Raw genomic sequence first — 12373 nt, 5'->3', positions numbered from 1 at the left:
TAAAATATGCTGTGGTTTTAGCCACAACGATTAAGCCTGTGTACATTCTTTGCTAAAGACCCAACATACTGAAAACGAATTTGTCCCTGTTTTGTCGTGTGGCTATCGGTTATGAATGTTCCAGATCAATACAGTCTTACTGGAAGTGTAAAGAGAAAGAACATTCAGATATTCACTAGCCTCCACTAGAGTCACATAGACCAGGGTATTTTTCTTTCATCACGGAGATCATGGAGACCCTAGGGGCCTGCATTTGAAGGGCAGCATTTCCATATGTTGAAGAATTATTATCACACACAGTGAATATAAAAGGTATTTATAGCTTTCGTTAAGTTATGGGTTTAACTTACACATCAGTAGGAGTGACTTACATATGATGTTCTACATAACTCCAACTGTCCTTTGCAAGGAGGTGCTTGCCCTCTTTTGGAACCACATACCTCGCCCATCTTTCCTTGCCAGCTGTCCCTCTGTTTGGCCTGCTGTATAGACCTCTAAATAACTGTATTATTAACTGTTAAAAGTGTTATACTGCACCTAATCTTTTTATGCAACCCTAAATTTATTGCATTTGTTATGTTAAAAAGCCACTTTAGTTTAAATGTAGTGGTGTCAGTTTAAATAATCAGTTGTTGCATTTTGCGTGTTCCCTTTTTCTCATCTCCGAAAGTTGGGAGGTGCACTGTATACTGCTTGCCGTACAGAAATTCAGTTTTGAGCGCCCTTAAGGGACACATCTTCTCAGAATGGCAAACAAAGGCACAGCTCTATACTAACTGGAATATGCCGCAGCACACTCACAATTTACACATTCAAATGATAGCCATACAGTTAATAACTATATCTAAAAACAAGATTTTAAACCATTGACATTAAAAATTATTAACATTTTGCTTATCTCTTTCTCCCATGAGTTTATAAAGAAAAAAAAAAAAGAAAGACTGTAATTTCCCATTAAAATGTATGTATAGACAGACTTTTTTTTTTTGTTTTTGGTAGAGAAGGAAAGTGCTAAAATCCCTGTTAGTTTATTGTTTGCTGTTTTTGTATCATTGGGGAAATTTCTCTACACGTCTTGTACCAGAGACTAGGAATCAACGTTTTTTTGGTGCCGATGCGATACCAATATTTCGGCCACCTCTCCTGCCGATAGCCAATATTTTAAAAAAAATGTTTACACTGTGATTTTACATTTTTTTTTTTTGTTTTTTTATCACTGTTATTGCTGTCACATGGAATGCATCCCTTCTGACAGTAATAGACATGTGAGAGGTACTCTTTATAGAGAGATCGGGATTCTATAAGACCCCAAACCCTCTGCACTTCAAAGTATTCAAAACGTCAAGATTGGCGTTTTTGAATATTTTATTTTTTAAAACTGATGCCTTTAAGATGCCAGTAATCCGGGAAGTGATGTCATGGCATCGCTTCCGGATTACTAGATCCAAAACCTGAACGAAGAATCGGATGATTCGGGTGAGTGGCAGAAGGTGGTGGCAGGGGGACATGTCCCACCTTATCCCTACGTTGGCTATGTTGCATTCAAAAGAAAAACTGGTTCATGTTATAAGCTTCTTGAAGTTGAGCACCTCTACTGCCACAAGGCTTATTCAGAAGGAAAGTGATAATATACAGCATTCTTAACCATATCAACCAATCGCATTTGAGTTGACCGAAGTCAGATTTGTTATTAAGTACAATCTGCACTACCCTATTGAATAAACCTAATCAATTTCAGCATTTTTCCAATAAGACATTTGGAAAGAGGTTATATGGCCTAAACTAGAAGTAAATGTAAATATTTTCCAAATCTAAGAAACAAAAGTGATAGGCCAAGAGTATACATGAAATTATTATTATTTTTATACAGGATTTATATAGCGCCAACAGTTTGCGTAGCGCTTTACAACATGAAGACAGACAGTACAATTACAATACAATTCAATACAGGAGGAATCAGATGGCCTTATATACATTGTTAGTCTGTGTACAAAGTAATGCCATGGTCTTCAACCCTATTCTTTGAACAGTTTCTATTAGGTGCAGTAACCCATGGTAACCAGTCATAAATCAGCCTGCTTAATTTAGACCTGTACAAGTGGCTCCTGATTGGTTGTTATGTGTTACTGTATATTAAAATTAACACTAAAGAACACAAAATCCTAAAATTTTATATTCATTGCAGAGCAGGTCACATATATAAGCAGTATTGATACTCAGATACATACTTTATATTCTTAACACTGACATTGTCAGATCAATAGCACTGCAATCTCTCCAAATTTGATCAGATTTCATGGCCTCAATCTTACTGCTGAGGTCTGGATCAGGCCTGCCATAGTTATTATAACCTCCTGACTTCAAAGAAAGAGTAGGGAAGGAATGGTCTAAACACAGCAGAGCTGTATTTCTCTTGGTGCAGTAGACATTCCTGGCTCCTAATCGGCAGCAGCTCTGAATCACAGCTCTTGTATCGGGCTGTTGTGAACCAACGGCTTGGCGCCTCCGGGACATTCCTCAACAGGAAGCCCAATGTTTTCATGTTAGGCTGAGAGGAAAACCTTCCCAGGAAGAGCAACCTGGACCAAACCCTTTGAACGTCTGGGATGAAAAGGCTAAAAGTAAATAAGATCTGTGGGGTGCTCTCACTAACATTGCTGTGCAGTTTGCTTGGATAGCTCTTAACCCTTTTTAAGACATCTGTTATCCTTGACAAGGACATTCAAACTTTGCTGCCAGTTTGTAAAGTGCAGAATTGTATTTTATTTAATGAGGGCATACAAACATATAAAAATATCTGCCTTCACAAAGCATTATCAGCTATGTATTCTACTGTGGATTCATGTAGTGTTAAATATACAAGGCAGATTGCAGCTATAGGAATCTGTTTAAAAAGGATATCAAAATAAGTAGATCTCACTGCACATTATATCTCATTATTTAAGAGCACTGAATTCCTACTGTGTGCATTAAAATTAATTTATAATTGGAACAAGTTAAAAGGGAACCGCAGGCAGAATTCAGTAATAATGAATGTAAGGTTAAAGTGGTTGTAACCCTAAAAAAAAAAAAAAAAAAAAGATCCTAATCCTTTAAAGCAGGATACATGGCATAGTACTTGTGCTGTGTCATTTGTCCCTCTCTATGTTCTAAAAAAACCTGGTTGATCTTGCCTATTCCTGTGCCCCCCTTAGTGTGCTGACCATGGTAATCATGACTGCCGATCCATGTATACTGTCTTCAGAGTCTCTCCTCTCTCCCCCTCCCTCCCTGCCTGTCAGCTCAGGAGTCTGTATATGTGCTCCATCTCCTCCCCGCCCCTCCCCTCCCGCCACTATAGCTGTAAAATTTCTACTGAGAAATCGACACGCTAACATGGAGAAGACCAAGACTTAATCTATTGATACACATATCTTTTCTTGTGTGTATTACGGACATATATCTACTTTTGTAAGGATCCATTCCTCCACGTTTTTGCATTATTGACTATCTGTTGACCTTGTCAAGTAAAGGGTGTTGTTTGTTTGTCATTACAGGTTTTTTTAAATATTTGTAATAAAGATATACTTTTTTATAATTTACTGCCTCATGTTATGCCCACAAAGTCCGCAATTTTTGAGAGAGGTTCCACTCTTTTCAATCCTTTTCATATATCTAATGGATGTTGGCACGGTGGGGGTCCTCCCTTTCTATATTGAGAAATCCTGTAATCCCCTCTCTTACAGGAAGATATAATGTGTAATATCTGCATTTTTTAAAAATTATTTGCAAAATACCTTATTTACATATTTACAACACTGCTGGGCGCTCACGTGACCTCCTGCTGCTTTCCTCCTATCCTCTTGGCTGAGCCCCTCCCACTGTAGTGCTCGGGTCAGAGAAGGAGAGCACTGGCAGGTCACATTAGTACCCAGCGGCGCTGTAAAATAAGGAATTTTGCTGAATTATTAAAAAAAAAACACAGATACTGCACATTATATCTTCCTGTAAGAGTGGGGATTACTGGATTTCTCAGTAGTGACTTTAAAACCACTTTAATATATTTGTTTCTGAACACATCTGAGAGAAAAAAAAAACACCCTATGAGGAGTTGAAATATGGCAACTCCCAACTATCCTTTTCTGATGCTTGCTTTAGCTACTATGGAGAGGTTTGTAATACTCAGCCTAGTTACTGTTATGGATCTAAGAAATATAAAATATAACTAAAGGCAAAACCTTTTTTTGTAGTTTTGGATAGAGTGGAGATGGATTAGAGCCCAACTCTGGCACTACCTGCCTGGAGTTTGCCTGTTTTTCCTGTGCCTGTGTTGGTTTCCTCCAGGTACTCTGGTTTCCTCCTACACTCCAAAGACATGGTGGTAGGTTAACTGGCTCCTATCTAAATTGGCCCTAGTGTATGAATGTGAATTAGAGACCTTTGACTGTAAGTTCCTTGAGGGCAGGGGTCGAGGTGAATTATTATTATTATTATACAGGGTTTGTATAGCACCAACAGTTTGTGCAGCACTTTAGCACGTGGATGTACAATATATCTTTGTAAGGTGCTGCGTAAATTGATGGCGCTATATATAATAATAATAATAATAATAATAATAATAATAATAATAATAAATAATATCAGCTTTTATTGCTGTCGTTGACCCTGTTAGGGATATTCACCCTATTTGTCCTGTTTGCCATTATTATTGAAAGTGAAAGTAAAAGACAATCACACATTTTGGGTTGTCCCCAGAAAAATAATAGAGGGTAAATATTCCAATGGGGACACTAGTTCTGGTGACCTGGGGGTTCCCAAGGAATTCTAGTAATTTGCAGGCATTTCCTCTCACTTGGGACAGGAAGTGAAGGGAAATCTCAGCGGGACACAGATGGTGAAAAAAGTCTGACAGGGGTTATAACCCTTTCTTGCTCTATCCAAAATGGAAAAAAATATGCCTATAGTTCTACTTTAATGCACCTCTGCACTCCTGCAAACCAAAAACATTTGGTATTTACACTATCTACAGTATCTTTGTAAACAACAGGCTTTTCTAGCAAAGCAGTTAGTTCAAACTGCAGTTCAAAATCGAAAGCTTTATTCTTAATTGTGAATGTAGTAGGAAATAACTAAAACCCATATTTTTATATTTTTGTATCCCATTGGGTAAAATTCCCATCATTCCTGCCCTAAAGATGCAACAGGAAGTGAGAGGAAATCCCTCCAAAGTGAGGGGTCACTGGATCAGATGTTCCCATGAAATATTTATGATTTCCTGTACCCATGACAACTGTAAAATTTTGGATGTCCCCTCTAGATAGAGAAGGCAAAGCTTCCCAGTGGGGACATGAGCCGCAATAACAACCTAACAGATGTTTGAACTCTTCCGCAACCCTTGATACAATATTTCAAAAAATGGTGGTGGAAATACTTTAAAGTCAGCCCGATAAATATGCAAAAGTCTAAATTTCCACCTGCAAGATTTAAATAGTGGATACAAATATTTTGGATTTATATGGCTAGAAAATGGAAAATATATTTAGTTCTAAATAACATGCAAATAATATATACAGACCATAATACATTTCTGTTTAGGTAGATTGAAGTTTATTTTTAAGAGTTGAGTTAGGTAAAGCATCTCTACTGGAAGTTTTGTATGATTTGAGGCTTTCTGTATCTGATTTATTCGCTATATTAAAAATTAACAGCAGTAGTCTACAAATATGTATTGAGGTTTCTGCCATAGCTTAAATATTTATTTTGCATAGCATTGCCCTTGGTCTGTACCATCCATAAAAACACAGCTATAGACTGAGTTGCCAAGATGTGTGCATATTTAATGTGAGACACAAAAGAATTCAGAGTTATATTCTCTGAAAAACTGTTTCTATTTTTTTTCAATTATACCACTGCAGGTAGATTCTTTACTATACCAATGCAGTCTATAATGCTTTGTATAAACAGTTATTGCGCTGCTTATAATTAGTTGTGTGATGTAGCCAGTGCAAGCATTAACAGGATACAGGTGTTTGTAATATCAACTGTTACTTGAGGAATATTAGTCCTGAAGTTTAACCACTTGCCAACCGTAATACTTATACATATCTTGCGGTTTGCAAGTGGTTTACCAGGATTATGGCTGAAGATATCAGCCACAATCTTGGTATCGTTTTTACAGCCGGTGGCTGGTTTTATCATGAAAGTGTTCTGAGTGGCTCATTAGCCACTGGAAGGCTTTCAGAAGCTGCAGGAGGGGGTGTAACTCCCCCACCCCAGCCGCTGGCCGGTGTTTCTCAGGCTTACTGTTTCCGCCGGTTCACCCAGGAGATGATTTGATGGTGCCACCGGCTGGTCACACAGGCGATCACAGAGTAGATCCGCTTTGATTGCCTCTATGGCCTTGGAGGACCGTAGTGATGTCATGACGTCACTTCCGGTCCAGGCTAAAAGTAATTCTTATTTTTTTTTTAAAGCAAAAGATTTATTATTATTTTTATATCTTTTGTTTTTAAAAGGTAAAGGAGAGATGTGGGGTATTTTTTGACCCCAGATCTCCCTATAAAGAGGACCTGTCATTTTTATTTCTATTACAGGGGATGTTTACATTCCTTATAATAGGAATAAAAGTGATAAAAAAAAGGTAAAAATAACAAATAAAAATTTTAATAAATTAGAACATCGACCACATAATGCAAGGGGTTCTGCAGTTGACAGAAGGAATCTGGCAGGGTTGACTATGTTTAGGTGTAGCACAAGTAAGGAGCACACTGGGTTTTTGGCAGGGTCAGCAGCTATCATTCTGTATTTGCAGTGTTTTTAAAGCATCAAAACATGTGAAAATATGTCATGTATTGCAGAAATATATTAAATATATCTTTTTTTATATGCCCAGACATACATTTTAAAATAGGTGGAAGGATATACTGTAAAAAAACAAAACAATATTATAGTAAGGTTGACCATGTTTTCTTTTATTTTACAGGTGGAAAAAAGAATTCATTCTCAGCGTGCAAAGCAAAGGCAGCAACAACAACAGGGGGACTTCTGGAGATGGAAGCTTGTTAAACTTCCTTAGCTTCCTTACAACTGCCACATTTTTCCAAGGAGTCCGTCAATGACATTATATGCCACTGCTAGAGACACTGTACCGTATAGACAATCACTGCCTGATGTTTGGCACCACTGGTACCACGGGCTTTCATGTAATGCAGCTATGTCCCTAGAGATAGAAAACATTGGAGGAATCATTAGGACATGTTGTAATCCAAAGTTTTCATACTTCCTTCCTGCAGCGTTCAGTGCATACGTGAAGCTCCTAAACCAGACACAGACCAAACAGAGTGCTAATTTTTGACATAAAACATGGACAAGACAAACCTCTTTTATTTAAAAATGGAGCAAAAGGATCAAAATTTGTGTTTTTGTTTCTTTTTTTTTTTTTTATCATTGTATTGTTTATTCTCCATAAAACTTGAATGCTTTTATATATCAGATTTAGGGTTGATTGATGTATATTTTATTAGTCAGGGTATAAACTAAGCCCTCTCCCTTTTCCAGCAAAAAGATTTCTTTTTGTTTTTCGCACAAATATATGGCTTTTTTTATTTCCTTTTTTTCCCATTTTGTTAGGGTTGAATGAGCAGCCTTCCACATTTCAATGGTTGAAAGTGCGGGAATTCTTGTATAAGACTATGGCCACTACTGTACTGTTTGAAATGACATCCACCTTGTACTGTATATATTGGAAGCTTCCATTATGTTGAGTAGTACAAAGTTGCAGAAAAACAAGTTTCATTATAAGGATTATGGTATAAGGCATAACAGTTAACACTGATAATTTTGTGTAACAATCTGTTTATGACCAAGGACAACAGGCAGTCTACTTGATTATAAAATTATGTAACAAAGTTCACCAGTTCATCTTTTAGACTCATCAAGTGAGAAACTAGGTTCTTCTAGTTTATTATATCGTCCTCTTATAATTTTGTGCAGTAGGGTGGATTTCAGTGCCATTTTTCATAATTCCTTATGGAAGGGTTTACACCTTTAATTGGCATATTTTCTCCACTAATCAGCCTTGCCAGCAGTTAAGTGATTCTTTATTTTTTACATAATTTCAGTGTTTTCTCGATTTGTGTTGTCAAATGCCTATATTTAATATAAACGTAATTTGTTAAGGAAGGCTTGAAGAGTCTTACATTTGGCCTATTTGGAAACATCTCCCATACGTCCCAAGGAAAAGGTGATACATTTTTGAGTATTCTCTTTCCACATGTTGTGAAAAAAAAAAAAAAGAAGCCCAGCACTTGGATTCATTGTAACAATGTAAATTGTTCTGTATTGTATTTGTATTATTTTCTTCTGCTATCCTATAGTGGGATTTGATGCCAGTTGTTGGGGAAAAAAACATTGTGATGTCTCCCTCTTACTGATGGCAAAGTGCAGGCTTTGCAGAAAGAAAACTGTCGGTTTATTTTTTTCTTTTGTCATTCCAATTTGAGTTAATGTGCTGAGCATATGTTTTTAAAAAAAGCTTTGTAATAAAACAGAAAAAATATTATACTATTTGTTGCTACAGAGTTATCTAGTGTCATCTTCTTTGCGTCATAAGAAATTATTACTGGAGAATGTACATTTTGTGATGTGTTTCACAAATCATCTATTATTGCCTATGGCATCATAATCCATACATCATCATTTAGAAGTGTTTGCTTTAAAAATAGGGAATATGCCATGTATGAGCTGGTGTATACACTAGAGAATATTTTTATTTCACAAGAACTTTTCACTTATTAATTTTGATATTTGTCAATAACAATGGCAAAAATGAAGAGAAAACTCATCTTGCGCCTTTTAGATAACTGTCTGTGGGGAAGCTGGAGAAGAGCACAATGGAGCACTAAAACAAAAAAACAAAAATAAAAGGATAGTAATGTTACCCAAAACAACTGGTCATATATTTTTAAATTTCAACTTTTTTATTATTATTATTATTATTATTATTATTATTATACAGGAATTATATAGTGCCAACAGTTTGCACAGTGCTTTACATCATGAGGGCAGACAGTACAGTTACAATACAATTCAATACAGGAGAAATCAGAGGGCCCTGCTCATTTATGGCTTACAATCTAAACCTTTACTAGAAAATACACACCTGTCATGGAAAATACCTTCACTGCCTTCTGCTACAACCTTACAATGATTCAAAATACTGCAATTTAAATCAGCCCCCAAAAGATCTCTTATTATCATAATTGGCCAAAACATAAATTATACTCATTGAAGCTGTGAACCAGTCAATGTATATGTATGGAAAAATAATAACTTTAATGGAAACTTGTAGGGATAGAATATAGAGCTTTGTTGACCCATTTGCTAAAATTTTACTCCGTAGCACTATTTCTGGCTCCAATTTAATTTGACTTCTCAGGGCTGCAATGATGTAGGAGTCATTATGAAAGACCACATCAGACGATAGTCAGCCTTTGCAGCAAGGAACACATGGAGGGTCGACGCATGTCAAAGAACAAAAATAAAATTTCCAGCTGAATTACCAGCCAGCCTGGAACAAACCAAATTGTTCAACAGTTCATGTTAAGGGTGAGGGGACGCACTGGATACCATTGCTGCCATTGTGCTTTTGCTGGGGGTCCAGTGCATTCCTACACTTTTAAGGAGGGGTTGGCTCAGTCATACCTGCCCTTAATCTATCCATTATTGTATACATTATGTACTCCAAATTGGGGGACTCTCAAAATTATAGAGTTGAGACTGCAATACACCAGGGTGCTGGGATGTGGCTGCTGCAACTTCTGCATATACTGTACCTGCAAATGTGTGCAAACTAACGCCCTTGTTTTTAATGTGAACTGCAGGAGAGGAACCACATCAGCCAGAGGGGTTGTTTCCTTCACAGGCTAGCTATTTTATGACTTTACCATCTAACAGGGTCACTAAAGTGCACTTGCAGTGAAATTGGAAAAATACAGCTTTTGTTATCTTCTACAGTGCCTACAAATCCATAAACTTAGGGTAGTTGTAACTTTGCCCCACCCTGCCCACTATTTTTCCTTTAACTGACATAGAGTACAGTGAGGCATAGAAGCTGGTATTTGCAAAAAAAAAAGAAGATATATGTTTATTTAAAATAAGTATATATACTATTACAGATAGTTTGAAAAAGTACCCTAATCTATCCTGGTATTAATATTTTGTGCACCAAGATCGAGAAAAGGGGGGGGGGGGGAAGCAGTGTAGGCCAAACAGGCTCTACTGTCCATCTAACACACTAAAAGGTAGAGCAGGTCCCTGGTCAAGCCAAACTACATTGCTCAAGTGCAGTGTAGCCTGCAGACAAAGCTTAAGAAAGACAGAATCTAGTTGTATTGTTTGACAAGATTGTTTTAATCAGAACATAACAGGGGATTTGACAAAGGGACGTACCCTGAAACATGTTATCCTGGCCAACGGCTTGACTTTCTGGTGTGTTCCAGTCTGAGTGGCCCCCCACCACAGACTTCCTGGTTCTTGGCTACGTCACTTCTGGTGACATATACTTCCAGTGATGTGGATCCACCTGCCTTCTTGCCATGGCTAGCGAGAATGTTCCAACATGGATTCCAGGGTCCTCATCGGTAACCCAGTTCCCCAGCATATCCTGCAAGCCTGTGGTATGGGGTTGGTCATGAAATAAAGCCATTTTGTCAACTGACTCAATCATTATTTTCCTCTGGAGACATAAAACACATGCCTGTATCCTATTTTATATGCCTATTTTCACTTGTATTCTATTAATTATGTTCTCTTTATTCCCTCAAGATTAGAGTATAGCTAAGGGCTAATACAGTGTCCATGTTCATAGTTGAAGCCCCTGTATTCACTCTTTTGTTCTTAAAAAGAAAACCTCTCATCCCTAAAAAAAACCTATAGATCTTTAAGGTTCTTTGGTGGCCACAGTCATCCCATTTGATAGTCCTATTTTGGCAAGATACAACACTGGTCATCTAATGTATATTGACATTTTTAACCATAATCCTACACCTCAAAATGATATATCCCATTACCCCTACTCTTGTAATGCCTGTACTCTCAGTAGGAACACAACACAAAGGATCAAAAGAACACTGTTCCTTCAGAATAACACCTAATGGATTTGAGCTATAATGCAGACTTTGCTGATAGCTGTATTCATTATGTGTGGTTACTGGCCACTTCAGCAGAAACCTCTCTCCAACAAGAAGGAAGGCAAGAAGATATATAATACCCATGACCACTTTTTCCAAAACACTGAAATGATATCCTAAGCAGACAGAGTGACACCTAATAACACACAGCTCCTCTGACCCAAGATGAGGCGCTTAGAAGACTAAACATTACAAATGAATGTCATCTTGTACTGGGCATCCATAAAACGTATGAAGAAATGAAACCTAACCTCCAGCTACAAACTTCAGAGCAGGAAAGCTCTGTGGTTAAGAGAACTGGCAATGATTTCCCCTGCCAACTCATTGACTGTCAGATGATAACCACAGTTTTCAAATAAAAGAAGACTCCGGAAACGGGACAGAAAACTTCAAGTCACATGAGGTCCAAAACAAGCAGAGAACACTAACTGGAAATGAAAATGCTTTGCTTATATCCCTTTGGCATAGAAATGGCTGACCAAGTTAAAAAAATGCACTCCACCAGCTAAAACAAACAGCTATTTGACAACTAAATATAGTGCCTGACCACAAACGCATGATAAATTCACATGGGCCACTTAGTAAGTATCCAAAGTATACAGATATGTACTAAATGTAATTTGGATGTGACTTGCTCAATAAACAAACCTGCAAAGCAGGTGTTATGTACCAGCCTTTATTACTTCCCTAAAGCCTAAGATCATCATTTTTACAATTTTATCTATACACAGTTTTATTTACTTGTCTTTCTCCTTTGCACAATCATTCACTTTCATATGTCCTTGTCAGCACAACTGTGTCTCTAAGCGTAAAGTACAAAATGGATGCTGGACTTACATGTTTACAACTGCTAGTGATGCAAAGTGAATATTACAACAGACAAGAGACGCATGCAGTGATATTTGAAGACTTCAACATGTTTAGACCACTGCAAGAAACACCAAAGACCATTGCAATTAACTATAGCTTAATGTATTTTTATAGTTTTTGATCAAGTTTTTGTTGCCCATGTACCTCTGGGAATATCTCCCTTCACTCACTCTCCGGGAGACTCAACAGAGAGTTAGGGGCAATCTCTTCAAAGTAATGGAAATTTCCATCTCAGACAGTTGTACCCTGACTATTTCTCCCTATTAGAAAAGTTTCTTCTTCTTGTGCCTTCATAACAACTCAAAATTTTAGGAGTTTTCCCTACTTCTGATTAT

At 37.3% G+C, this 12373-nt stretch overlaps 1 protein-coding gene across 8 annotated transcripts in view; it reads left to right on the top strand.

The window, feature by feature from the left end:
* LEF1 (lymphoid enhancer binding factor 1) overlaps positions 1–8554 on the top strand; it is a 156193-nt gene extending 147639 nt beyond the window's left edge. For all 8 annotated transcript variants that reach the window (XM_077476694.1, XM_077476689.1, XM_077476690.1 and 5 more), the window contains one exon: positions 6962–8554. In XM_077476694.1, the coding sequence (XP_077332820.1) occupies positions 6962–7044 (83 nt within the window). In that variant the 3' untranslated portion in view covers positions 7045–8554. The remainder of the gene's footprint in view (positions 1–6961) is intronic.
* The last annotated feature ends 3819 nt before the right edge of the window (positions 8555–12373 follow it).

Source organism: Lithobates pipiens, unplaced genomic scaffold (genome assembly GCF_037356315.1).
Source record: "Lithobates pipiens isolate NorthernLeopardFrog02 unplaced genomic scaffold, aLitPip1_a1.2 Scaffold_13, whole genome shotgun sequence".
NCBI classification, from domain to species: domain Eukaryota; kingdom Metazoa; phylum Chordata; class Amphibia; order Anura; family Ranidae; genus Lithobates; species Lithobates pipiens.
Note: the sequence above shows the minus strand (reverse complement) of the source record. Positions and strands in the feature narration are given on the sequence as shown.